Source organism: Rhineura floridana, chromosome 1 (assembly GCF_030035675.1).
Source record: "Rhineura floridana isolate rRhiFlo1 chromosome 1, rRhiFlo1.hap2, whole genome shotgun sequence".
In the NCBI taxonomy this organism is placed as follows: Eukaryota; Metazoa; Chordata; class Lepidosauria; order Squamata; family Rhineuridae; genus Rhineura; species Rhineura floridana.
In genome coordinates, this window is record NC_084480.1 from 73,279,223 (window position 1) to 73,307,106 (window position 27,884).

General features: G+C 41.9%; 1 protein-coding gene and 1 long non-coding RNA gene across 4 annotated transcripts; one reads left to right on the forward strand and one right to left on the reverse strand.

The window, feature by feature from the left end:
* Window positions 1-10,117: 10,117 nt before the first annotated feature.
* On the forward strand, window positions 10,118-27,425 carry LOC133383326 (uncharacterized). 3 transcript variants are annotated; one of them, XM_061623817.1, is made up of 7 exons: window positions 10,118-10,200; window positions 17,860-17,924; window positions 18,164-18,297; window positions 19,522-19,560; window positions 20,011-20,046; window positions 21,831-21,953; window positions 27,075-27,425. In XM_061623817.1, the coding sequence occupies exons 1-7, from the start codon at window positions 10,133-10,135 to the stop codon at window positions 27,222-27,224; spliced, it is 615 nt and encodes a 204-aa protein (XP_061479801.1). In that variant the 5' UTR covers window positions 10,118-10,132; the 3' UTR covers window positions 27,225-27,425. The 3 variants fall into 3 exon arrangements, with proteins under 3 accessions (XP_061479801.1, XP_061479809.1, XP_061479819.1); XM_061623825.1 differs by lacking the exon at window positions 20,011-20,046; XM_061623835.1 differs by lacking the exons at window positions 19,522-19,560; window positions 20,011-20,046.
* On the reverse strand, window positions 14,351-21,589 carry LOC133383333 (uncharacterized). Its single transcript, XR_009762264.1, has 3 exons — window positions 21,142-21,589; window positions 17,018-17,069; window positions 14,351-16,575 (listed from the first exon to the last, which is right to left on the reverse strand). It is a non-coding gene; the product is annotated as an uncharacterized LOC133383333 (long non-coding RNA).
* Window positions 27,426-27,884: the final 459 nt, after the last annotated feature.

Consider the following 27,884-nt stretch of genomic DNA (forward strand, 5'->3'; position numbering starts at 1 on the left):
GACAGGGCTCACGGTGGTGAGTTAATCATCCTCACCATTTCTGTTTTAATGCCAAAAATAAATAAATATATAGGATGCTGACCATGAGCAGCTTCCTAGGATTTAATCCTATATAGTCAGTGTGATGTTCCTGTATTAATGTATATATGGTAAGTGCTGTTTGTATAGAAGATACATGGTAAGTGCAATGAAAGAGGAGGGGGGAGTAAATGAGCAGTAGAATGCTGGATGATTGGCTGAGTGTTTGAAGGGCTGGGAGTATAAATGGAAGAATGACAGTTGAATCTGGGTGGAGAATCTGTGGTGAATCTGGGTGGACGTTGCTGGGTTGTTTGAGAAGTGTTTGGTGGTGTTTGGAGGTGGATGTTAGGAGCGTGTGGAGAAAGAGAGTGGGAATTCTAGTTCATGATAAGTCAAGTATCACAGAAATAGATGAAACCATATGCTTAAGTACCATTAGAAAAGTAATCTTGTTATCTCTGTTATTTAATAAAAACTATATTTGGTTTACCAAAGGCCTGATCCTTGGCTGGGGTTTCACAGACCAGAAGGGAGGGTAAGGTAATGACCAAGGCTGAAGGGAAACAGTAACAAATGGTGGCAGCGGTGAAGAGGAGATTATAACATTCATAAGTATCTAGAGCAACCCTGAGTTATGAGTTATCTGCAGTGATACAAGGGGGTTGGGGACAGCTTAAGCATGCAGTCACAGAGGTAACCTGATTGAGGGAGACTCAGGCAGAGTCTCTGGGGATACTGGTTATAGGACATGACTGGTGGTGCTGCCTAGCAGGGGGATCTGGTGAGGTCTATGCTAGAGCGGAGAGAGAAACCATAAAAAAGGACAGTCCAGACTGGTGGAGTCCCTGGTGGTGCCTAGTGACAGGCAGTAGCCACGAGCAGGTAGGAACCTGACAGGGAGAGCCAGGGAAGGGCGTCACAGGTGTTGGCTGTAGCGGTGGGATACAGACAAAAGAGAGCCCCTAACAGTGGTGTGACAAACAGAAATAACAAATAAAGATTACTTGTGAGAGTGACTGGCAAAGAGTGAGTGAACTCCAACATCATGGCTGAATACATAAAGATAAAAAGAGAGGAGCTGGTGGAGAAGTGCATAACATTCAATTTACCTCACAAGGGTAAAGGGGTAGATGAATTGAGGGTAGCACTAATAGCTTTTACAACTGCCCAGCAAAAACAACCTGTCAGGGAAGAGACCCCAGAAGGATACTCAAGCAATCCCGCTTATATAGAGTATTTGAGAGAGAAGTTAAGATGGGAACATGAGTTGGAAACTGAGAGATTGAGGAGGGAGGCTGAGGAAAAAGACAAGCAGAGGGTCTTTGAAAAGGATGAGAAAGAAAAGCAGAGGGAGTTGGAAATTGAGAGAATGAGAATGGGGTTTGAGGAGAGGGAGAAGCAACGAGCATTGGATGCTGAATTACAGGTAGAAAAGTTAAAGTTTGAAAGAGAGAAGTTTCATTCTGATGAAACAAGAAAGGACAGAAATGAAACAAAGATAAAGGTTACACCAAAAGACTTTGCAGTGTTTGAGCCTGGACAAGATCCACAAATTTACCTCAGCACTTTTGAAAAGGCAGCTCAAATGTGGGGGCTACCGGAGGATAAATATATGCAATATTTATCAAACCTGATTAAAGGGGAATTGGCAGAGGTATACCAATATTTCCCCTCAGACAGGCCCGTCACCTATGCTGAGTATAAAGAGGCAGTATACAAAAGATTCAGACTGGGACCTGACTACTTTAGAAAATTATTCCGAAACTGTCAGATCCAAGCAGGGAGGTCTTTTGTTGAACTGGGAGCGAAGTTGATGGATATATTTGGAAAGTGGATGAGTAGTGCCAAAGCTCAGTCAGTGGAAGAGGTGAAAAGCCTCATGATACTGGATCAATTATACCATCAGTTACCACCAGAAATAAGGCTCCTGGTCAAAGACCGTTCCCCTACATCTGTGCAGGAGGCCGCAGAGATGGCGGATCACTTCGCCTCCAATAGAACTGGCTGGGTGGGGAAAACATCAAGAGAGTTTAAACCCAGACCATATAATGGTGGCAAAAAGGATGTGGTGCCACAGCGAGTGAGTCCTCCAGTAAAATCTGAAGGGCACAGAACACCCCAGAGTGGATCTGTGTACCCTAAAATGGAGGAGAAATTATGCTATAAATGTGGTAGACCGGGGCACCTACGTTTTCAATGTGAGGTTGCCAATCCCAGTAGCAATCCTGCTCAGGCAAGGGCAGTAAAAACAGAACCAAAAGATCTAACAACGAAAAAGGTTCAGTTCTGCCAGATAAACTGGACAGAAGTAAAAGACCTTGATTCAAGTCTGAGAGAGGAAGTGAGTGTACAAGGGGCAAATTATTGGGCATTGCTTGATACTGGTGCTGCTCAGATGTTACTGAGGCCAGATTTAATAAAATCTGAGGAAATATTACCTCAGGAAACGGTGACTATCCAAGGAGTGAGGGGTCAACCAGAAAATTTACCCATGGCCCTAGTGAAAATGCAGTGGAGAGGCCAAAGGGAAAATATAAAGTAGGTATTAATGCCCAACAACAAGAACCAGTGATACTGGAAAGAGATGTAATGGGGGCACAAGGAAAAATATATGTGGTAACCAGACAACAACTTGGCAGAGAGACAGAAGCCATGTTAACAGAGGCTGAAGAAAACAGGGTGCAACCTGTTTTCGAGCCTACGGTCACCATAGCAACCCCTGGAAGGCCTGCTGAAGGAGACAAACTGTATCAACTGGTCTCTGGGGAAGAGGCAGAGCAATTCAGGGAAGAACTGAATAAGGATACAAGTATGAAGCAAATAAAGGACCAAGCCCTGACACAAAAGATTCCCTTTACTGACAAGCTGAGGAATCAAATTGTGTGTGAGAATGGGATTTTATATAGACTGTAGATGCCTGCTGAGAGAAAGGATGAATGTGAACCAGTGAAGCAATTGATAGTTCCTAGCAAATACAGAACCAGATTCAATGGGGTTCTGAAGGGCATGATAAGAAGTTATGTTCAAGATCACCCACAAGACTGGGAAGAACGTTTGGGGTGCTTCTTATTCGCGTACAGAGAGGTCCCTCAGGAGTCAACAGGCTTCTCACCCTTTGAACTGATGTTCACTAGAAAAGTGAGGGGACCTTTGAAACTGTTCATGGGAAGGAACCCTGGGAGAGTACAAAACATCGGTAGTTGATTTTGTATTAGACTTCCGTAGCAAATTAACATCGATGATGGAAGCTGTACAAAAGAATTTGAGTCAAGCTCAGGAGAAGCAAAGTTACTGGTATGACAGAACAGCCAGGGAACGTGTGTATGATGTGGAAGATATGGTTATGGCATTCATACCCAGGAAACATGATAAATTACAGGCTAACTCTTATAACTCTTATAACTCTTATATACCATAAGAGAAAAGCTTGACACAGTGACGTATGTAATTACCACAGACCAATTAAACAAAAACAAAGTGGTTCATGTAAATATGTTGAAACCTTACCATACCAGGGATGCAAAGGTGTTGCAAGTTACCTTATTCCCTGAGGGAAGTGGGCCTGAACTTCCGGATTTGGTACAGGAAAGCAAAGACAAAGGAGGGGTAGATCAATTGGAATGGTCAGAGGAGGTGAAAGAGGAAGTAAAAGAAGAGATTCTGAGAGTTTTGAAAAACTATGGGAATCTCTTTAGCAATAAACCTGGCCGAACCAGTATAGCCAAACATTCCATTGATACTGGAGATCATGCCCCAATCAGATCCGTTCCGTACCGTGTGAATGGGAAAGTTTTGAGTGAAATCAAAAAGGAGGTCAAAGATATGCTGGAACTAGGAGTGATCAGGGAATCCATCAGTCCCTGGGCCTCAAGTATTGTCCTGGTTCCGAAAAAAGATGGCACGACAAGATTTTGCATTGATTATCGGCTAATTAATAAAAATTACTGTCCCAGATGCATATCCTATGCCTAGGGTAGACGCAATGTTAGAGTTATTGGGGGCAGCAACCATTATCTCTACAATAGATCTCTGTAAGGGATTTTGGCAAATGGAACTAGACGAGCAATCCAGAGCCAAAACTGCCTTCAGTACACCAGATGGGTTATATGAGTTTGTGACCTTACCCATGGGACTAAGGAACTCACCAAGTTCGTTTCAGAGACTAATCAATACTGTGTTGCGAGGCATGTCAGATTTTGCAGTGGCCTATATCGATGACGTGGCCATTTTTAGCAAGTCGGTGCCTGAGCATGTTCAACACCTGACAACAGTATTAGAGGCATTAAGAAAAGCAGGCCTCACAATAAAAGCTAAGAAATGCCAGTTTGGGCTGAAGGAAGTAATCTATTTAGGACATAAGGTGGGGAGTGGGAAAATCACCCCCTTATGGAGCAAGGTGGAGGCAATACAATCGTGGCCTATCCCCTTAACTAAAAAACAAGTTAGGGCATTTCTAGGTGTGGCTGGTTTTTATAGAAAGTTTGTGAAAGATTTTGGGGAAATAGCAACCCCCTTGCATGAGTTGACAAAGAAAAAGTGCTCTGAGCGTGTGGTATGGACGGATGAATGTCAGAATTTACCTTCTAGAAGCTCAGAGAGTGTTTGCAGACTGCAGGGGTATAAGAATTTTAAAAAGAATTTTTAAAAGTGCTAGGGAAAATGTACATACTTGCAAATAATTAATGTGGGCTAATCTATGCTATGTTTAAACCATGCATCGCATTAATGAAATAAGCAATTACCTTCTAGAAGATTAGAGTGTGTTTGCAGACTGCGGGGATATAAGAATTTTAAAAAGAATTTTAAAAAGTGCTCGGGAAAATGTACATACTTGCAAATAATTAATGTGGGCTAATCTATACTATGTTTAAACCATGCATCGCATTAATGAAATAAACAATTACCTTCTAGAAGATTAGAGTGTGTTTGCAGACTGCGGGGGGGAAAGAATTTTAAAAAGAATTTTAAAAAGTGCTGGGGAAAAATGAATCCTTGCAAATAATTGTTGTGGGCTAAACTATACTATGTTTAAACCATACTCCACATTAATGAAATAAACAATTACCTTCTAGAAGATTAGAGTGTGTTTGCAGACTGCGGGGGGGAAAGAATTTTAAAAAGTGCTGGGGAAAAAATGCATCCTTGCAAATAATTGCTGTGGGCTAAACTATACTATGTTTAAACCATGCACCACATTAATGAAATAAACAATTACCTTCTAGAAGATTAGAGTGTGTTTGCAGACTGTGGGGGGAAAAGAATTTTAAAAAGAATTTTAAAAAGTGCTGGGGAAAAAATGCATCCTTGCAAATAATTGCTGGGGGCTAAACTATACTATGTTTAAACCATGCACCACATTAATGAAATAAACAATTACCTTCTAGAAGATTAGAGTGTGTTTGCAGACTGCGGGGGGGGGAATTTTAAAAAGAATTTTAAAAAGTGCTAGAAACAGCCACATGGCCTCAAACTTATTAAAGCATGCTAGAAAAACAATAGAGGGTACTCACTGATGCCTCGTAAAAGGGAGAGAGATCCTGGGCTGTGTAGGCTCTTTTATATCACCACACCTAATGTATGCAGACCTGGGCTTTGTGATTGGTTTACACTACACCCTGGAGAACTGCTATTTTTTTACCTATAGAGAGCGGCCTGTATTCGCCAATCCAATACCATGTGATCTCCTCTAGAATCATATGACCATACCGTGTGGTCGCAGCCATTTTTTTTTCTCCTGGTCCCTGCGGTCACTACCATTTTTTTTCTTCTGATCCATGTGGTGTTACAACATGTGCTCTTGGGAACCTGAGTGTGTGCATTTGCCACCCTCATGTCCCATGAAACACACCTCCTTGAGAGGAGGGGATCTTTTGCTAGGGATAAAAACAAGCGCTTTGCCCTGAAATGTGCTTAAATGGTGTATATATTTAACCCAAGAAATGCAGGTCCAAACCAAAATAAAGCAAAGCTTGATTTTATTGAGAGAAAGAGTAGGAAAGCATTACAGAATTACTTGGGTGCATGGCAGCATTAATCATTAATATCCTAACCCATTCATAACTTTGAACTAAAGAAATCAAAGGACCCTATTACTATAAGAGGTGAACGGTAGGAGATATTACCTATCCTATGCCCGGAATGGGCGGCTGAATACAGCTGAAGCTATGTGGAAGAGCTCTGATCCAAAACCAGGAAGGAATCTCTTGGTCTCAAGGTTTTGCACCGAGACCCAGAGTCTCTCCGGTTCTGTCCCTGCAGTCCTTGATGCGTTCCTTGAGAGCATAGTACACGTGTGTCGGAGCTCTGGTGTTCCTCAGCCCCCCTTTCTTTTTCTTCCTCTCCTCCCTTTTTTCTCACCTTCAAGCCTTGGTTTTAAAATACTTTTTTCCTCTCTCCCCCTCCCGCCAAGGAGGGTATGAAAGTCTGGTGATGTTGTGTATGTGTGTGTGTATCTCTAACTGACCCTGAAAACTAAGGCTCCTAACAAACAATGGGATTCACTGTGGGTGAGGGAAATTTGCAAAAGGACAAGATAACAATTATGCAGAACATTTATGCTGTAGCTTTAGTTTTGTATCTTAATTTCTGCCCTTGTTACTCTTCGCACAAAACCTCATGGGAAAGCATAACCAGCCATACCATTAGGTGGGGTGTGGGGTGGGAATTGTAGTTTAGCAGGCTCCATGGCCCTGCCTCGTAACAGTGGTCACAGCCATTTTTCCCAGGACCTTACACTGTATGGCTGGCTAGTTTCTAGGGTGCCATGCAAAAACCACGTGTTTTACAAAAATAACCATGGATAACTGCATCCTGAAAAAATTGGGTATCTTTGATCTGTGACTGGTTCCACAATATTACAGGTATGTTGCAAAGTGGCTCTTTTTTGTTGTTGTGGGGGTTGCTATAGCTCTCTGGTAAGCCTGAATTTAACACAGTTCATTCAGATTATACAGTATAAAAACCCTACATCTTACAAGCATGCTGCATGCAGGGGCAGCTTCTTTAGCTCACAGGTAACCCTATATTTTAGTTTTCAGAGATTTACCTAGAGGGATATAAAAAACAGATCCTGTACATTTATTCTGTTTAAACAGTAATCTCCACAGTTGGAATTAAGACCTAGGAGAAGCTGACCATATAGGATTAAATCCTAGGAAGCTGCTCATGGTCAGCATCCTATATATTTATTTACTTTTGGCATTAAAACAGAAATGGTGAGGATGATTAACTCACCACCGTGAGCCCTGTCCTAATTTAATCATTCATGTGTTCCACAGGAGGAGTCATGTATTTACATCTTTATTTTTAAAAAAGAAAGAAAAACACACTATGTTTCCAAAAGAGCATTTTATTCAGAAGATTCATTGAGAGATGTAAGAAAAGTTTTGTAACTTCTGTTCTTAATAACATTTAAAATGTGGCTTAGATATGACTGCTCAGTGTCTCTCAGTATCTTTTCAACAACTTTGACAGACTTCTGGGAACGGCCTACTCTGGTAACAAGGCTTAATACTTCATCAACAGTTGCTTGTGTTAGAACAAGACAATTCAGACTGTATGCTGTTAAGATAACAACATGGAGCACACTTTTAAAACAGATCTTTCCACATATGATTCTCAACATTCTAGAAAGGACAGGATTTGTCCAGTTCAGACATGGATGTGATTTCTGAGCTGGGGCCTGAATTAGGCAGCCCTCACAAGCATCATACATATTTTGCATTAAACAGTGCTTCAAAATGGCATACACTGCTGCTCTGACAATGCATTTCATTGCTGCCTTCCGTTTTCATGGTAAAATATTGCCTGTTTCATGGGTTTGAATGCCAAGAATGCTTCTAAGGATGATATGCCTGGGATGATTTCTCGTCAGATCTGTAGAGTTCTAAAAAGAAAAAAATTTTTTAGAAAAAATCAAACACATACCTTTGTTTGTTTTTATAATACACATGCAAATAATCACTCTACAAACCTGCATGTGAATGTTTTCTGTTGATACCGTCTTCCACAGGGGTGTTGGACATGGATGGGAACTCGCTGCAGCAGAGTTTTCAGACTGAAGATCCCTAGAAAAGTAAGGACATGTTTTCACATTTTTAGCCCCCTCCTATATTTTGCAGATCTCCATGCATGTAGTTTACACTTAAATCTTACCAGCATTACAGCGTTATCTGTTGCAATGGCCTCCAGCATGCTGTTCCACATTTGGCTGTTCTCTTCCTCTTTTAGCAGTTTAGTTGGTGAAAAACGTTCATCTTCATTAGAATTTGTGCTAATAAAACGCTTTCGAGGGTTAGGTCTTTCTGCGGGTGGCGGCATAGTTAATTCTGTAGGACTCGCAGGGGTGCTGGCTGGTTCCATGTTCGATCCTCAGCGTGTGTCTGGGCTTGCAAAATGCACTTCTGTATCAGGTCTCTCTGTCCCCTTTCCTGATTGGTTAGGGATTCAAAACCTCCCCCCTTGGGTGACGTAGCTCTAGAGGGGTTACTTATCCCTATTGGGCTGTTCTGGAGAGGAGGGGTGGAAATGGACCCCTTTGGGGTCCATTTCCAGCACCCTAATTTCACCTAGGAGTTTTAAACCTCTTCAGATTGGTCCCCAGGCATCCACGTGCTTGTAGAGGGGTCACATGCCCCTATAGGGTGCATTTCCAACACCCTGCTCTTACCTTTGGGGTTTTAAACCTCTTCAGATTGGTCCCCTGGAGACCACGTGCTCATAGAGGGGTCACATGCCCCTATAGGGACAAATCTGGGACCCCGTTTTGAGTAAAAATACGCCCATTGGTCCAGTAAGGACCACGTGCTCCTGGGGGGGTCACAGGGCTACCGTTTCTGGGGTGGGGCACAAGGGCTGGGGCTTCTGGGGGACAGGATATCCGGTGAGGTCATCAGGAGAAACGGAAATGGTGGGTGGGCCTTCCGGGGTGGGCCTTCCGGTGGGCCTTCTGCTGACATCACCCGTCAAACTCAAAAGGGGCGTGGCATAACTGTTTGACGTGAGGTGGTCTAGTATTACTACTTGGGTCGTATTAATTTTTTGGATTTAGACATTAAGAAAATGAATAATAAATTACACACTAGCATTTATAAAAAACCTACAGATAAAAATACTTACTTAAAATATGACAGTTCACATCCAAAAACATTAAGAGATAATTTACCCCATGGACAATTCCTTAGAATAAAACGCAATTGCACCACAGAAGAAGATTTCTTGACACAGTCTTCATCCTTAAAACAACAACTATGGGATAGAGGATACCCATCTCCTATTATCGAGAAGAATTTCAAAAAAGCAACTAAAAAGAAACGGGAGGAACTCCTAAAAAAATCATCACAAAAAGATTCCACTCGTTTAAACTGTGTATTAACATTTGACCATATCACCAACAAGTTACAGAATAGTATAAGGAAACATTGGCATATAGTAGAACATCTCAAGGGCTGTCAGGACCCTCCACAGATTTCTTATAAAAGAACTAAGAATCTCAAGGACATCCTGATACATAGTGACTTAAAAGACGTCATCCAATCTAGACAAAGTTTACTTCCAGGTATAACTTCTCCCCTGGGTCATCATCCTTGTGGCCATTGCATTTTTTGTAAAAATACCAGCAAAATGACAGATTTTGTTAATCCAATTAATCAGAAGAAATATCATTTGAGGCACTTTTCCACTTGTAGTACAGATAGTTATCTACATTATACAATGTGGATGTAAAAAAATGTATAGAGGACAGACCACAAGAATGGTAAAAATAAGAATAGGGGAGCATTGGAGTAATTTAAGGAATAACAGAAGAGGGGCACCGCTTGTAGAACATCACAATCAGTGCCCTTACCCTATAACAGAATATAAATTTTGGGTTTTGGAAAAGGTTTATGGTAAAAATATAGACAATTTACTGCATAGAGAACTACATCGGATTTTAGAATTGGATACCATGATTCCTAATGGGTTAAATGAGGAATTCAACCTCCTGCCTTTACTTTGATTTAAAGAAAGAATAGTCAACTCAAATCAGGTGTGATGAACTAATTATCAAGCTGGTTCAATTTATTGTATGTTTCTGAGCTTTATATTTCTGGGTTTGGCTTTGGTTCTTTACATGCTAACAGCTATAAGGGAAACAACAGTGAAAGTTGGTCTCTATATGTTGTTAAAGAGTGGATTTCTGTAAGTATATTTTGAGATTATTTTAAGTTAAAAGCAATATTGTTGTAGAAGCATCTCTGTAACTGTTTTTCTTATGCTAAAAAAATCATTTAAATAAGATGTACATATAATTTTGACTGTATAATTATGATTTTGACTGTGTGTTTAAAATGTCTGAATATTTTTAAAGCAAGTTCAAAAAATCTTTTATGTATTTTAGCCCCTGATGAAGGCTTGAATCCACAAGCTGAAACGTGTTGGGCTCTTGCATTTCCAAAAGGAACTTTTTTATAAAGGAATTTTTTTACTATAGTGCCTTGGTGCACAGAATAAAGTTTCATCCCTTGAGCATTCTGGTTTTTTGACCTCTTACTTTTCTCTCTCCAGTGAATGCTTCACACTTTTGTTTTGCCATTCATGATAAGAACTGTAATTTAAGAACTGGTGCCTGAGCATGCTTTTTTCCTTGTTCTTACCTTCCCTTTTCCCTCATGTGTCGTGCATTTTACATTGTTAGCCTAAGAGCAGTTATTTAACTTTTGTATTGTTTTTTAATGTATTTTATATCGTATTTTTATATTTGTGTTTTTTGTAAGCCGCCTTGAGGCCTTTGGCTGAAAGGCAAGGTATAAATAAATAAATAATAATAACAATTCCAGGAAATGGAGTTTTAGACCCTTCGGAGGCCCACTGGGAATTGTTTGCAAGGCACTTTGAGCGTAAAGTTGATTGCCTCTGTAGCAGTCTTGATGCCCCATCTACTGTAGTCCCTAATGAGATGTCCAGTGCAATGTCTGCTGCGACTTCTTGGGAACAGTTTCAGTTGATGCAACCTGATGATGTAGATAAGGTGCTTGTGATAATGCGGCCAGCAATGTGTCCTCTTGACCTTTGCCCTTCTTGGCTTATTAAAGCTTGCCGAGGGGGGTTGACCGAGTGGATCCAGGGTGTTGTCAGGATGTATGGTTGGGATTCTGATGTTTCTGAGAATGAGCTAGGAGAGGGGGGCAGTTGGGCTGAGTCATCTGGAGGGGAGGAGGAGGCTTCCCAGATAGAGGGGGAAAACCTTGAACAGGCAACAGACTCGTTTCCCACGTACTCCCTCCCTAGGAATGTGAAGCAGTTACAGACAGAGGGGGAGGAGGAGGGAGACCAAGGCCCTTCGGCTGTAGAGAAGGGTAGAGAGAAATCGCCTGAAGTGTTGGCCCAACCCCCTCCACTCCCTACCATCCTTTCCGAATCAGAAGGGGAGGAGGTAGCCGCCCCCCCATCGCCCCACACCCGAAGACAGTTAAAAAGGCACCAAAGAAAAGAGGAGGGAAGGGGCGTAGATGTGAGCAGTTTGAGGCGGAGCGAGAGAATTCGCGCCCGAAAGCCCCCTTGATAAGGGACAGGGAATGTTTGATACTCTGTTCTATCAACTCTCTTCCATGTCGCGGGTTTTGGTTCATGTTAAGAGTTCATGAGGCGGAGAAGCCTATGTCTGGAAATTACTCTAATAAAAACTGATTTGCTTTCATCAAGTGATTCTGTTCTTGAGTCCCAACCCGGGCATGACAGGTGTGGTCAATGCATCATTGTGGGAGGGAGTGGTTCCAGCCATCCCAAAAGAGACAGTGATCCTACTGCTCCTGAAAAAGCCCATCCTGGACCCACTGATTTGTGACAACTACCGACTGGTCGCAAATACCCCCTTCTTAGAGGTGATTGAGGCACAGCAATTAAAAGTACTCTTGGATGAAACAGATTATCTTGACCCATCCCAGTCTGGGTCCAGGCCTGGTTATGGGACTGAATCGGCCTTCGTCGCCCTTCTGCATGACCTTCCTCGGGAGAAGGACAGAGGGAATGCAACCCTGTTATTCTCACTTGGTCTCTCAGCGGCTTTTGATACCATTGACCATGGTATGCTTCTAGGCCAACTTGGTGAGATGGGTAGTGGAGGCACTGTTTTACAGTGGTTCCGATCCTATCTCCAAGGTCATTTTCAGAGAATAGCATTGGGTGATTGTCTTTCAGCACCCTGGCAGTTGTGCTAGGGGGTGCCGCAGGGTACCATCTTGTCCCCCCATCTTGTTTAACATCTACATGAAGCCCCTGGGAGCAGTCATCAGATTTGGGGCAAGGTGTCAGCAGTATGCTGACGATACCCAGCTCTATTTCTCTGTAACATCTGCATTGGGAGAGGCCGTGCAAGCCCTGGACTGCTGCCTGGACTCGGTGGTGGGCTGGATGAGGACCAATAAACTGAGTCTGAATCCTAGCAAGTCGGATGCGCTGTGGGTTGGTGGTTCCCAAGTTCAGATAATTGGTCAGTTGCCTGCTTTGGACAGTGTCGTACTCCCTCTGAAAGAGCAGGTTCATACTATGGGGTGCTCCTGGATTCATCTTTGTCGGCAGAGGCCCAGGTGACATCAGTGGCTAGGAGTGCCTTTTATCAGCTTCAGCTGGTAAGACGGCTGTGGCCATTTCTGGACTAGGATCGCCTGACCACTGTTGTCCATGCACTGGTAACCTCCAGGCTGGATTACTGTAATGCGCTCTATGTGGGGTACCCTTATGGTTGGTCTGGAACTTGCAGCTGGTGCAAAATGCGGCAGCGAGACTGCTCACTGGGGTAGGGTATCACCAACATGTCACCCTGCTGCTGAAAGAATTGCACTGGCTGCCTATTTGCTACTGGGCTAAGTTCAAGGTGCTGGATTTGGTGTACAAAGCCCTATACAGGTTGGTACCAGGTTACCCGAAAGAGCATCTTATCTCTTATATACCCAGTCGATCACTGCGCTCTGCAGGTGAGGGCTTCCTGCAGATACCATCTTATCAGGAGGTCCGTTTTGCACAACATAGGAAATGGACCTTCAGTGTGGCAGCACCTACGCTGTAGAATTCCCTCCCCTTAAATATTAGATAGGTGCCATCTCTGTTATCTTTTCAGTGCCTGTTGAACACCTTCCTCTTTCAACAAGCCTTTTAAGTTGAGACCTATTCCAGTCTGCATCTGTGTTGGAATTGCTTTTTAATGTTCTTAAATCTTCTTTTTAAAAAATGTTTTTGATTTTTTTTTATGTTTTGAAAGCTTTTTTTAAAAATGTTTTAAAATATATTTTTAATGTATTTTAAAGTCTGTTTTTATGATATTTTAAAGTGTTTTTAGTGCTTTTGTTGACCGCCCTGGGCTCCTGTTGGAAGGAAGGGTGGGATATAAATCAGATAATAATAATGATAAATCAAATAGATTGCATTGTTATATCTATGCTATATATTAGGACTTTGGATCTGTTATGCTTTCTGACATGTTATGCCGTAGAGTGCAATCCAGCTTGCATTTATGCTGGGCTGAGGAGAGTTGGATGCAGCGGATCCCCCGCTGAGTGCCAAGGTGTGGGGACTTAGGCCACATCATGTTCTGAGTGTTCCCGCAGGTCCCAATTCAGGCAAAAAGTTACTTCAGGAAAAAGTCTAAGAAAATAAATACAACAGAAGTCAATGGAGAGGGCTTACTACCCAGTAGGGTTGTCTGGAAGAGCAAGCTTTTACTTCCTGGTCTCTGCATAGTTTCTGGCTGAGTTGGCGTTCAATTCAGGCTGTTGAATAGCAACTGGATGTGGCGGAACTTTATGCCAACTTCTCTTGCTCCAGCACCACTTACGGTGGCTTCCCCCAAGTTGGATTGCTCTGTTAACCGGCTTTTATATTGATTCCATGCTAGTTAATTTTTATTTACTCTTACATAATGTTTACATAGTTTTATAAGTAAAGGAAATGTGTTAACTGAGCTTATCTGTCTGAATACTTGTTCCCAAATCGTAAATTTCCTGTGTGCTAACGTGAAGGTGGGGGCTAACTCTCTCCCAGGGCCTGTTTTAAAGGGCAGCCAGGTGGGGCACTGGCCCAATGGCCCCTGGAGCTACGGGGGGACCTTCAGCTGCCCCTCCACTCCCCTTCCACAATCCACGCCCCCCCACACCCCCACCTACCTGTCTACCGTCTTTTACCATTGCCCTTAACGAAGATGGTGGCCGCGGTTTCCCTAAAGTACTGAAGCCCCTACCACCATCTTAGTTGATGGCAGAGATGCGCGCACGCAGCATGCCATCAACAAAGATGGCATAGGAGGCGTCATCCCCTTAGGGAAACTGTGGCCGCCATCTTTGTTAAGGGCAATGGTAAAAGACAGGAGACAGGTAGGTGGGGGGCATGTGCACACATGCATGCCGGGGCCCAGGGCAAGCTGATGCCCAAGGGCCCCGGCATTCCTGGAGCCAGCCCTGCTCTCTCTCCTTTGACATGGCATCTGTCTCAGGGAAAGCTAAGGTGCAGCTTAACTGCCAGGCTCACAGCCTGCTACATAGACAAAATGCTTAGACTTCTACCCTGGACAGAGCAAATCTGTCACATTGATGTGGTTTGGTAAGGCGAAAATGACGAATTGTCTGAGTACGTCAAAAAGGGGATGCTTTGTTCATCCTGATTTGCTTGCACATTATGCAGAGGTTAGACTATGCCTGGGCTTTCCTGACCATTCATCCTAATTTGCTTGTGCAGCATTTATATATCTTCCCATTAATTATTCATTCACCCCATACTTTTCAGTGTATTTCCCTTTCATTTTCCTAACTACAAAAAGTGGGTTGTTTCTTTAAAGAAGTGGATTTGTTATACTAGGGTGACATAGTGCTGTAATTCACTTTAATGCCACAAGCCTACGTTTCTGCTATGTGCTCAAAGCACTGATAGGTAGGAGATGACCTCAGTGAAACACAGGTTCTGTAGTCAGAAGTCAGCAATTCATCATCATATGGTAAATACAGATAGGAACAAAGACTATGTTCTGCGTAGCTAAGCACTTGTAAAGCATTTTATAAAATTATGATCAACCAATCAATGCAAAATTGCATCTATATTTACAGAGGATTACAGATCACTTTGACCACCATTTTTCCAGGTTACTTTTCATAAAAGGAGTTGGAATTTGTGATTGTAAATTCCTTGCATTTTATATTGCTTATAACTAATATTTAAAATGTACTACGCTATATTAAATGGCTTATTATTTTTAGCAGTTTTTGAAATACAGCAGGGCCCCACTCATATGGCAGGTTAGGTTCCAGACCACCACCAAAAAGCGAAAACCGCCAAAAAGCGGATCAGCTGTAGCCAGGGCTGTGGAATCGGTATGTCAAACCTTCGACTGTGACTCCTCTATTTTTCTACTGTCCGACTCTGACTCCTTCATAAATGGCAAATGTATATTAATGTATTAATATTAATGTATTAATATTAATATTAAAACATTAATTTTATTTTGAAGTCGGAGTCAGTACATTTCTACCGACTCCGACTCCACCCAAAATTGCTTCCGATTCCAACTCCACAGCCCTGGCTGTAGCGCGGGGGTCTGGAACCTAACCCGCTGATCACGCCAGAGGAGAAGATCAGCTGTAGAGCGCTACAGCTGATCTTCCCCTCCTCCGGCGCAATCAGCTCAAACGCGGGAATCTGATCGTGCCAGAAGAGGAGATCAGCAGTAGCTCTCTACAGTTGATCTTCCCCTCCTCTGGCGAGATCAGCTGGAGAGCGGGGAGCTCCAGCCCCCCCTCCAGTTGATCACCCCGGTGGCACCATATTAGCAGGGCACTGAGAAGTGGGGTCCTACTGTATCTCAGCAAAAGACTTACTAAAAGTGAATGTAGTTGTAGCCATTTTCAAAAAGAGCACCCTGCCAAATTCACAACAGATTTCCCCCTCCTGAGCACAGGCAAGGGCAATTTAGTGCTGCCAGTCCCATGCTGTGGAACACTCTTCCACCAGAGATTGAGCAGACAACCTTGCTTTTGATTTTCAGGTGTTTCTTGACGACCTTTTCATGTATACAGGGCTATGTAACTGTTTACATTTTCTGACCAGCTAGTCATTTTAATGATGTTTTACTGTTTTTATGGTGTTTTATATTTCATTGTATATATTCTTGTACACTGCCATCTTATATTGTATAAACTGAACGTAAGTGCCTGTTGGATCAGGCCAATGACCCACCTAGGCCAGCATCCTTTTCTCACAGTGACAAACCAGATGCCTGTGGGAAGCCCGCAAGCAGGACCGATGCACAACAGCACTCTCCCCTCCTGCAGTTTCCAGCAACAGGTATTCAAAAGCATACCACCTCTGACTGCAGTGGAAAGAGCATAGCCATCATGGCTAGTAGTCACTGACAGTCTTATCCTCCCATGAATTTGTCTAATCTTCTTTTAAATCCATCCAAGCTGGTGGCCATCACTGCCTCTTGTGGGAGCAAATTCCATAGTTTAACTGTGCACTGCACGAAGAAGCATTTTATTTGTCTCTCCTGAATCTTCTAACATTCAGCTTCATTGGATGTCCGTGAGTTCTAGTCTGGTAAAAGAGGGAGAAAAAACTTCTCAATTCACTTTCTCCATGCCATGCATAATTTCATGCACTTCTATCATGTCATCTCTTTTCTCTAAAAGCCCAAAATACTGCAGCCGAGTTGCTCATATGGGAGTTGTAATATATAAATACTTTTATAAATAATGGTCACCAATAGCTACTATGTAATATTAACACCCACAATTCCTATAAATTAAAAATATATCAATAATTTAACTCAACTAGTTCATAATTAATGTTTAATTACACTTGACTTTCATATAACCTCACCCTACATCTAAGTTTAAAGCTTCTGAAAGTAAAAAAAAATGTTCTTATGTTTCTTATGGTAACAATTCATAGTCCATATAGACAATGGGATGTGGCCACAGGGACAGATGTTTGTTGGTTATGAAGAAATCACTCATTTATTTCTTTGAAATCCTACCTGGAACATGGTAGCGCCATCTAGTGAGGAAGGCTGGCTATGGCCCTGGTTTCTGGCAAAATACAGACAATAGGAATTAGCTTTCAAAAACGCAAAAGTCTTTAGGAATGTGGTATACTTAAGAAGATGGAACTGTAATAAACCATAATTGGCATTTTTTAAGAACAAGTTTATATTTTTGTGGTTATTCTGGTTTCTGTGCTTCCCTTCTGGTAGCTTGCCTTTCTAGTTTCTGGTGAGTTTCTTTAAAAAGGTACAGTAAATTGACCACTCTCACACACAAGGCCAGCTGGATGCAATGTGCAATTTTGAAGTAGTATATTTTAAAGAAGTATGAAGGAAAGTGATAGAAATCCATGTGCTAATTGACCTGATAGGAATATGGCAAAATATCTGATTCACTGGCAAAGTTCGTTGTTGTTGGCTTTTTTCCTCCCAAAAAACAATGAGGGGGAAAAAGCTGCTCCCTTGGCCTCATTGAGTTCAGTGGCAAAACTCTCTGCTCTCCCCTCCTAGTTTTGGCAGTGAAATCCAAAGTGAGCAATAGTCGGTGTAATCAAACAAAAAGGTGTGTGTTTATGGATGGTTTCCCTTTCTTCAATAATGTAGGTGTCATGGTGCAAGAATTCCTAACACCTTCCTACATATTTTTTTAAAAAATATTATAATTTCATAATTTATGCTAAGATCCCGGGGGAATATTTATTTAATATCCTGATGTTAATTTTTTTGACAAGATCCTAAGTTTGTTTGGGGGTATTTTCTTTAAAAGGATTTTTTTAAACATCTGCTTCTTTGGAAATTGGTCATGGAACTATGTTCTATTTCTGAATTATTTACAGTCAAGTGAGACAGCCTTCTAGTATGACCAACAACTTGGAATGGGGAAATAACTGTAGGCAAAAAGGTAAATATATAAGGAGACACCAAGGTAAGGAACTCAGAAGCAAAAGTCTATTCCCAAGGGATATCATGGGTAAATATATGGACTTGCTTTTCCAGTACTTTAGGCCTAAGAGCACCAATTCATTTATTCATCCATCCATCTATCCCTAACAAGCTATGGTGCCTATTATTTCAGTTTAATTTAGCTGCAAGGAATGGATCATGATAACTGCTTTTAATGTTTCCCCCCCTTCCGTACAGGCTATTCCAAGGTGATTTTCTTTCTTCAGTGCACTGGCTTGGCACAGTTATCTTCCTATGTCATTGGAGGAGCTTATAATTTCAGTAGCTGTAACCACCCAAATATCATGGAAGACTACCAGAATGTGCTAAAGGTACTGTATGGCATTGTACTGAATTGCGTTTTATTGGACAGACAAAGGTTTATTGGCAAAAAGGGTGTGTGTGTGAGAGAGATATCATCAAACTAACAATGGTAGAATAGCTGCATCGGTGTTAAGCTAGCTCTAATTATAAATCAAAAGGTAGAAACATCTTAAGACTTGAAATCTGTGGAGTTCTGAACTTCAGGTGGTGTTTTCAGGAGAAGGGAACTCCACCTGTCCCTGTCACACAGATTGGAATAAGATTTCCTATTATGAAGTGAAAATGTGTTTGTCAGTTCTTAATAAGGCTGGAGTCCTATACTCACTTACCTGGGAGTAAATGGTTTACTTCTGATTAGACATGCATAGATGCACTGTACAGCTATATGAAATGCAATAAGTTTATTTTATTTCTTTATGGACACAGAAAATATTAAGTCGTTGAAAACAGATGTACAGCTTGATCTTCTGTGTCTCACAAATTCAGCACAGGATTACAGCCTATGCAATGTTACAGCCCAATCTTATGCATTTTTTACTTGGAAACAAGTTTTATTGAATCCAAGGGGACTTATTTATTATATTTATATCCTACCCTTCCTCCCAGTAGGAGCCCAGAGCAGCAAACAAAAGCACTAAAAACACTCGAAAGCATCATAAAAACAGACTTTAAAATATATTACAACAAAACATCCTTAAAAACATATTATTAGTATAGAACTCATATTAAAACTTCTTTAAAAGAATCTTTTTTAAAAAAGCTTTAAAAACATCTTTAAAAGCAATTCCTATACAGACAGAGAGCTAGTGTAGTGTAGCGGTTAGAGTGTTGGACTACAACCTGGGAGACAGGGTTCAAATCCCTACACAGCCATGAAGCTCACTGGGTGACCTTGGGCCAGTCACTGCCTCTCAGCCTCAGAGGAAGGCCAATGGTAAACTACCTCTGAATAACATGTACCACACAAACCCTATTCATAGGGTCACCATAAGTCGGAATTGACTTGAAGGCAGTCCATTTCCATATGGACACCTATTAATGAGTACAAAATTGAAGCCGTAGGCCTGGGACACAAATAAAATAAAATAGTCCAAGGAGAAACATATATAGCCCTTCACTTTACTCATATAAACCCCTGAGGAACTAAAGCATTCAAGATATTATTTAATACATTTTCTAGAAATATGTTAAGTGAACATCCCTTTCTTAATTTCATCTCTTTTCCTCCCCAGAAAAATATTCTGGATAGTCTGAAAAATATTCAGATCCAGGTTTGTTTTCTTTTACTACTTTTTCTTTCCCCCTTCCCCCACAATGCTCTATAGATGCAATGTTGTAGTGTGAGCATTTAGCAACAAAAACAGTACCCAATGGAACCCACAGGAAAACAAGCAAGGAATTGTTCCTGGAGAGCAAGGGACAGAAGTGGCCGATAGATAAGCCCTTATGAAGTACATGCACTGTATTCCTAATTCAGCAGTGGTGATAATTATTGATAAATGAATTATTTTACATTTTAACAATTACATAATTAATAATTTTGAGCTAAAGCATATTAGAAAGCTTCTCATGGCACAGATTAACAGGATACTTGGATATTTGAAGGTGAAGTTACGTGTCTGTAAACTTTCATAACACACATGCAAAATTATCTCTCTTTTGCTTAAAATCTACTTTAAGGCTGTTCCAAACGCCAATTTTCAGCTGTCATTTTTCTGTAGACAGGTCATATTAATAATTGCTGCCCAGAGCTGAAGGTGAGTAGTTCTGCATGGTTATACATAACTTGCAAATATGATACCATGTTTCATGATGACCTGGAAAGCACAAGGTCAAAGTGGGGAAGGCTGATAACATTGCCCAGCCATTGCTGTTCCACACTTTTATCTTTTATTTGCTTTTTTGTTCTTCCAGCTATGCCTAGAGGCACAATAGAATATTTACCTGAAAAGTATTCTTTATATACCTTCAGTGGGAAGTCTGGCTAATTGCTGCAAATTCAAAGCCTTATCTGTCTGATACTGACAATATTAAAGATGGGAAAGCACAGCTTTGCCTAATCCCTTTCAAGCAATAATCTCAAAATTATCTTAAATGCATGAGATTTTATAAACTACAAGAAGTCTCCTTCCCACCCCCACGAGACACTAGGGATATTCCAGAGCTCATTGTGAGGCATCCTTCCCTGGCTCTCCCTGTCAGGTTCCTACCTGCACGTGGCTACTGCCTGTCACTAGGCACCACCAGGGACTCCACCAGTCCGGACCGCTCTCTCTTATGGTTTCTCTCCCCGCTCTAGCACAGATCTCAACAGATCCCCCTGCTAGGCAACCACCAGTAACGTCCCAATACTAGTATTCCCAGAGACTCTGAATACTGGTATTGTTATTCTCTTCACCGCTGCCACCATTCGTTACAGTTCCCCTTCAGCCTTGGTCATTACCTTACCCTCCCTTCTGGTCTGTGAAACCCCAGCCAAGGATCAGGCCTTTGGTAAACCAAATTAAGTATTTATTACAGATAACAAAGCTAACAAGATTAACAAGATTTCTTCTTAAGGCACATAAGCATATGGTTTTACTCAATACTAATCCGAACTCCACCCCCCCTCCTTCTTCACTCTCTCCTGGCAAACAACTCTCTCAAACCCCACCAAGAAATCCACTCTTTCTCTTCTCCCCCCCAGATTCCACAATTTACCACCTCACATTCACCCAGATTTACCTGTCATCCTTTCATTTATACTGTCAGCCATTTTAAACATTCAGCCAATCATCAAGCATTCTATTGCCCATTCACTCCCCCTCCTCTTTCACTACTTACCATGTATACTCTAAACAACCAGCACTTACCATATATACACTAATATATAGGAACATCACACTCATCCTCGAAAGACCACCAACGTCGCATTTTCCTTTCATAACGGTATGATGCTGCCTTGTACCAAGTTAGACAGCTGGTCCCTCTCGCTCAGTATTGCCCTCGCACTTACTGGCAGCTGTATTCGACGCCAGGGATTGCACCTGTGATCCTGAGCAAGCGAAGCACGTGCTCTATGACGGATCCCAAAGCATACTCCAACCCCAGTGGGTCAGAGAAACCCAGTAATCATCCTTTACAGATTTTGATTACCTTCACACTGGTACCCTCAGAAGAGAAATCCTATCTGAATAGTAAACGCGAGCTTTAGAAAGGGAAACGATTCTATACTTCCCCGCGCTCCTGCGCTCCCCCGCGCTCCTACTTACAGCCCTCTCCCTCCCCGAATTCGCCAACGGAGAAAAAGACGCCGCAGGAAAAGGTTACAACTCAGAGAATGACGTGCATTACCTTCCATCGCGAGCTCTCCGTTTCAAATGGCTGCCCTGCCCTGATGTGATGATAAGATCTTGCTTGGATTGGAGGACTCTGCAGGGAGGGCGGGGCCAGCTTTTAACCTATAGCGATCTTGCCTTGGCTGACAGTGTGTTTCCCTAATGACCTAAGTTTTCCCCTTTTTCTTCCCTATCCCTCTCTCTCACGCTCTGAAACCGGAAAGCCCGAAAGTGCCTTATTGGCTTGCATCCACAATTTTACTAAAAAATGCGTCGCGCCGCAACACTCCGGCATCTGGAATGCCACGGATGTACTCCTAAGGAAAAACTGCGACGGCTACTCCGAGGTAAGAACTGGGCGCTTCAGGGCAGGAAAGCAAAAAATCCAGCCTGGAGCACGCATGCTAGGTTGCAGTTCGCGCTCCTCCTCGGGGAGTTTTTCTGTTTTTCCCTGCTTAGACTTTTCCTTGCCACTGGACGCTTGGCTGAAATTTAAGTTCTAACTTAATGAGAGGTCTAACGGAGGGGGGGGGGCGCAAGCCTTGCGTGGAAATGACGATGTAAAAATGCACCTGAAAAGTAGGGAACATTTTCATGTCCCGATTGCCTTAAACCCCACCCACCCCACTTCCTCAAACACTTCTGGAAGCCTTGGCTGCTTTTACACATGGGGCTTATTGCGTTAGTAACGGATTAAAATGGGTAGCGTTTCTGTCCTGATTTCTAAAATTCCTTTCACACTGCCATACCTGATACACTGGCATATTGCGCAAATGTCTTTCACACTGCTGCAATTGGAGACACGAGGTTCAGGTGAAAAAAACCAAGAAAAACAGCAAGAAAGCAAAAACAAAAAGAAAGAGTCACAAACAAAGCACCGAGGAAAAGAGGGGAAAGTGGCCAGTATAAAAATACAAGCAGCTCTGGCTCAAGTAAAAAAAACTGAGAGAAGGAAGGCTTAAAAGACAATAGAAAAGGAATTTAAAAGAATTGAAAAGCAACTTCCACTGTGAAAAAAATGGAAACGGACTGCCTTCAAGTCGATCCCGACTTATGGCAACCCTATGAATAGGGTTTTCATGGTAAGCGGTATTCAGAGGTGGTTCACCATTGCCTTCCTCTGAGGCTGAGAGGCAGTGACCGGCCCAAGGTCATCCAGTGAGCTTCATGGCGGTGTGGGGATTCTAACCCTGGTCTCCCAGGTTGAATTAATTCAGCTTCTCTGAAATTCCCTTATCCTCCTTTGAATCCCATGTCATCCAAAGGTCCAACTGCCTCTCTAGCCAGATTCCTGCTGCTAATGGATTTACAGATTTTTGGGTGTGGTCTTTATGTTTTTGGCAATGTGCTCCTCAAATTCTTTATTAGCATCCCTTATTGTCTGTTTGCATTTCTTTTGCAAAAGTTTGTGTTCCTTTCTGTTCTCATTTGGAGAAGACTTTCATTTTTTAAAGGAAGCCTTCTTGCCTAGCAACTTCTTTGGTTGTGTTTGTTAACCACACAGAAATCCTGTTAGCCCTCGTGTTACTTTTCTTGCTCTGTGGTACGTTATAGCTGAGCTTCTAATATTGTGATTTAAACAACTCCCAAACATTTTGGAGAGACTTGATTCTTTTCACTTTCCCTTTCAAGTTCCTTTTTACTAAATCTCATAAGCTTCCTTGAAAAGAGTCAAATGTGACTATTGGAATTTTTTTTCTTTGCAATTGTTCATTTACACATATGCTGAATTTGTTAGCACTGTGGTTACTATTACCAATCAGTTCCACAGCACCTGATTGCCACAAGAATAAATCCAGGGTCGCTGCCCTCTGGTCAGTCCCATGACCAGCTGTTCTAGGGCACAGTCATTTAGGGTATCTAGACATTTTACTTCTTTGTGATGACTGGAACACACATGCACCCAGTCTGTGAGTTGAAGTCACCTTTTACTACAGCATTTCCTCCTTGAACTTATTCTCCTTCTCAAGATATGAGCATTTTGGTTGTGTGTGTGTGGGGGGGCAGGGTCAGTTCTAAAGGGTGGCCAGGTGGGGCACTGGCCCGAGGGCCCCTGGAGCTACAGAGGCCCCTGAGGGGGCCCTCCGTTCCCCTTCTGCAATCCATGGCAGGAGCTGTGGATCGCAGGACAGGAGGAGCTTCCGAGCCGCCCGCCATCCCCCCGCTTCACCTACCTTTCTCTCTGCTGTTTTTTGCAGTGCGTGCAGGGTTGCCATCAATCAAGATGGTGGCTGAGGTTTCCGTAAGGGGCTGAAGCCTCTGCCGCCATCTTGGTCGATGGCAGCAATGCGTGCACGTACGTGCCATCAACCAAGATGGCGGCAGAGGCTTCAGCCCCTTACGGAAACCTCGACCACCATCTTCATTGATGGTAACCCTGTGCGCACAGTGTGCGCAGGCGCAAAAAACAGAGAAAGGTAGGTGAAGCAGGGGGATGGCGGGCGGCTCGGAAGTTCCTGTCCTATCATCCGTGCTCCTGCTGTGGATTGCGGAAGGGGAGTGGAGGGGCCCGGGCAGGCTGGTGTCCAAGGGCCCCAGCATGCCTGGAGCCGGCCCTGGGGGGGGGGGTTATAGCATGTCCCCAGTACTAAATTATTCTTGGGGCCAGTATCACCACCCACAACTTTTCTCTGGAGGAGTCTGCCCCGTTTGGGATTCCTAGCTTGTTCAGCTGTATGTCCTCTTTGACCTACATCTCCAGTACACCCATCCCTGCCCTTCCTGTAGAGTCTGTAGCCAGAGATAACTGTATCCCACAGATTCTCTCCATTCTGCTAGGTTTCCATTATGCCTGCTATATCAGAGATGCAGGCATTGTGGTGTTGCTCACCTGGCTTCCCAATGCCAAACATTGCTGCCTGTCACCAAGAGGAGGAGGGGCAAGGTGATGGGGAGTTTGGTGTGGGCATGGTGACAGTAACATTGGATTGGCTCTGCGCTGTGTCTGCACTGCACTGCGCTCCTCCCACTCTCCCCTCCCCCTCTTGGTAACTAGCAGTAACACTTAGCATTGGGAAGCCAGGTGAGCAACACTACCCCGCCTACCGCTGCTCTAGGCTACCCTGCCTGTAACCCAGAACAACACTTCATGCATCTAGTGAAAGTGACTGTAATCCATAAACTTCTGAGCATTTTACTTGGTAAATTCTTGGAAGCTTATTTTGGCATTAAGAAGTCTATACATTAATAATAATTTATGGCAGTTATTGTGGTGCCACAAGACTCTTTTATCTTCATCTTGGTGGAATGGGTCATGTACAAACTTGCCTGCTCCGCTCCCCCACTTCATTTCCCCCTTCCTTTGTTCAGGGAATGTACATTGAAGTAATGTAAGGGACTTGAGATGAGATTTTAAAAACCACCAGAAAGAATACCATAGACTAAAGCTGACAACCTACAGTTAGAGAAAGATTATAACATAGCAACTATGACAAAGTTAATATATATAATTTTGTTCAGGGAGAGAATGTGCTGCTTACCCAATGTTTTATCCCACTAACAATAACCTGTGAGAAGAAGAATATCAATTAAGGTTTCAAAGGGAGACTGACGAACCAATCCTTTAGTTCCACTACACCATCACTCATAACTGAATCAAAACAATTCAACACTTACTGAATCCAGTTCTTGTTTATTATTTGTGTCTTATTTCTAATGAAGGTACTTTACTCAGAAACCTATCTGAAGGTTAGAATGGGTTCAAGTTTTGCCCTCACAGACATAATCCCAACATATAAAGGTGTATGCCAGGGTTGCATTTTAGCACCAATTCTTTTTATTTTTTATCTTAATGATACAGTTGCTTTTCTTCATCAGAAGTATCATATACTCAAAATCTTAAACAGAGTGGTAAATATGTTACTGTATGCAGACAACATGATCCTACTCTCGATATCCCAAGTTGGCCTAAGAAGACTTCTAAGACAGTTCAGCTCCTACTATGCAGAAAATAACATAGTTATTAATAATGATAAACATAAAGTAGTAGTTTTTGGTAGAAAGAGAAAAACACAGAGATGGTTTATTAACTCCAAAGAGCTAGAGCAGGTAAAATCCTATTGTTATCTTGGTATTATCTTCTCAGCCTCAGGATCTTGGGCCTTACAAATAAAGAAAAATGAAAATAAATCAGCTGCCTGTTTATAATCTTTAAACAGACTGCTAAATTGCAAATATCCAGGCTCACTACGCCCAGTTTTAAACATCTTTAAAGCAAAGGAGATGGAATGCAAATGGACTGCCTTCAAGTCGATCCCGACTTATGGCGACTCTATGAATAGGGTTTTCATGGTAAGTGGTATTCAGAGGTGGTTTACCATTGCCTTCTTCTGAGGCTGAAAGGCAGTGACTGGCCCACGGTCACCCAGTGAGCTTCATGGCTAATAGGGGATTTGAACCCTGGTCTCCCAGGTTGTAGTCCAATACATTAACCACTACACCACACTGGCTCTCGCAAAGGTGATACCAGTACTAATTTTCAGCACTGAAATCTGGGGTTTTGCAGATCTTTCTAAAACTGAAAGAATCCAAAGCTGCTTCCTGCATACAATTTTAGGGGTTTCAAAATCCACTCCAGCTTATCTAACTAGAGCCGAACTGGGCATGGAAAAGATCTCTAGGTTAATATATGTCAGGATTGTAAATTGTTGGTGCAGAATAAATAACCTAATCAAAGAAAGGTGCCCAAAGATCTGCATGGAGAACAGAGGACACTTCCTCAATGAAACTTTTGGTTGTTGAAACTTTTAAAACTACCTCCAAATTTTGGAATCTCTGCTCAGGTATTGAATCCAAGGATGAACATTACCAGTAATATCTTTAAACAAAGAGTGTCTGATGTAGGAGCACAAACTGACATAACTGCCCTCATATCCTCAGGAACAGCGAAATTGCTAGCCGGTGTAAAATGTGAGCACCAATATGAAAAATACCTGTAATTCCCCATGACAATAGAATTTCGCAAAGCTTTTACATGCTTATGCTTTGAACAAGTGGATACAATGATGAAATGGGGGAGATTTTATGGTATACCAGCACAAGATAGGTTGTGTGTTTGTGAAGACCCAGTTCTGAAGGACTTATTACATTCTCAATTGTCATTTATATACCAACATTAGAGAAAGTTACTCAGAGCTGTGAGTGCATAAAATGCTCTCTGTCATATTAAATGTTAAATATTTTATTTCCTGTTATAGTAATGTTTACCTGTTTTACAAGTAAAGCTGTATTTATAAGGCATATATTTTATTAATTTTAATTGTGATTATTGACATTGTGTGAAAGTCTTTTTTTCAGTTCTGTTCTGCAATAGTGTTTGGATTAAGTAATAAACGTATTGATTAATTGAATCCAGTTCTGTTTGCTTAGTACGAACTGAATGTGAACAAAAGTAACTCAGATTATGAAAGAAATGATTTTTGATCATTCAAAAATGAACAATTAATGTTTTATTATTTCTTGTCCAACAGAACAATGGATCTCAGAATGTGCAAGTAATTTTTCGGGACTCTATAAAGTGTAACTCTCAGCGAAAAAAAGAGGAATGTGGGAATCGCACATCCTTGGAACTTAATGAAATGTGGAATAGCTACCTTAGAAATATTAGCAGATCACCTTGACTTCAGAATAAATCACTACTAAACAATGCAAGTTTTAGACCATATATTTTACAAGATTTATTTTTATAAATGGAGTTAATTTATTTTGAGTAAGCACTTCAAACAATAATAATTTTTTAGGCTCCATGCATTTTACAACTTTTTTTAATGGTGTTTATTATGTGTGACTATTTCAAACAATAAATTAATGACTATATTCAAGGTCCTTGTATGAATGTACAAAGCTCTTAACAACTTGGGTTCAAGATAATTTAAGAACTTCCTGAGCTCTTATTTCCCAGGTTGATCACTGAGAGCTGCTGGAGTTATGCTGTTAACTGTCCCATGTGAATGAGGTCTGCTTAGTCTCTTCAAGAAATGGAGCTCATCCAGCAACGTGGAAACTTTCCAAACTTCCTTGCTTACTTTTAGATGTCTTTTGAAGACTTTCATTTGATGACAGGTTTTTCAGTTGGACGAATGATATGTGATTGTCCTGTTCCTTATGACTTTTTTCTTTTATATTTTTCTTATGTTTATTATGGTCTTACATTTGTTGTATACCGCTTACATGTTTTCTATATGAGTTAGCAACGTATAGATATTTTTATACATAAAAAAAATAAAAAATCTTTGCAATGTACAGTGTACTGAGTTGTGAAGAATCTTCTTCAGTTTGTA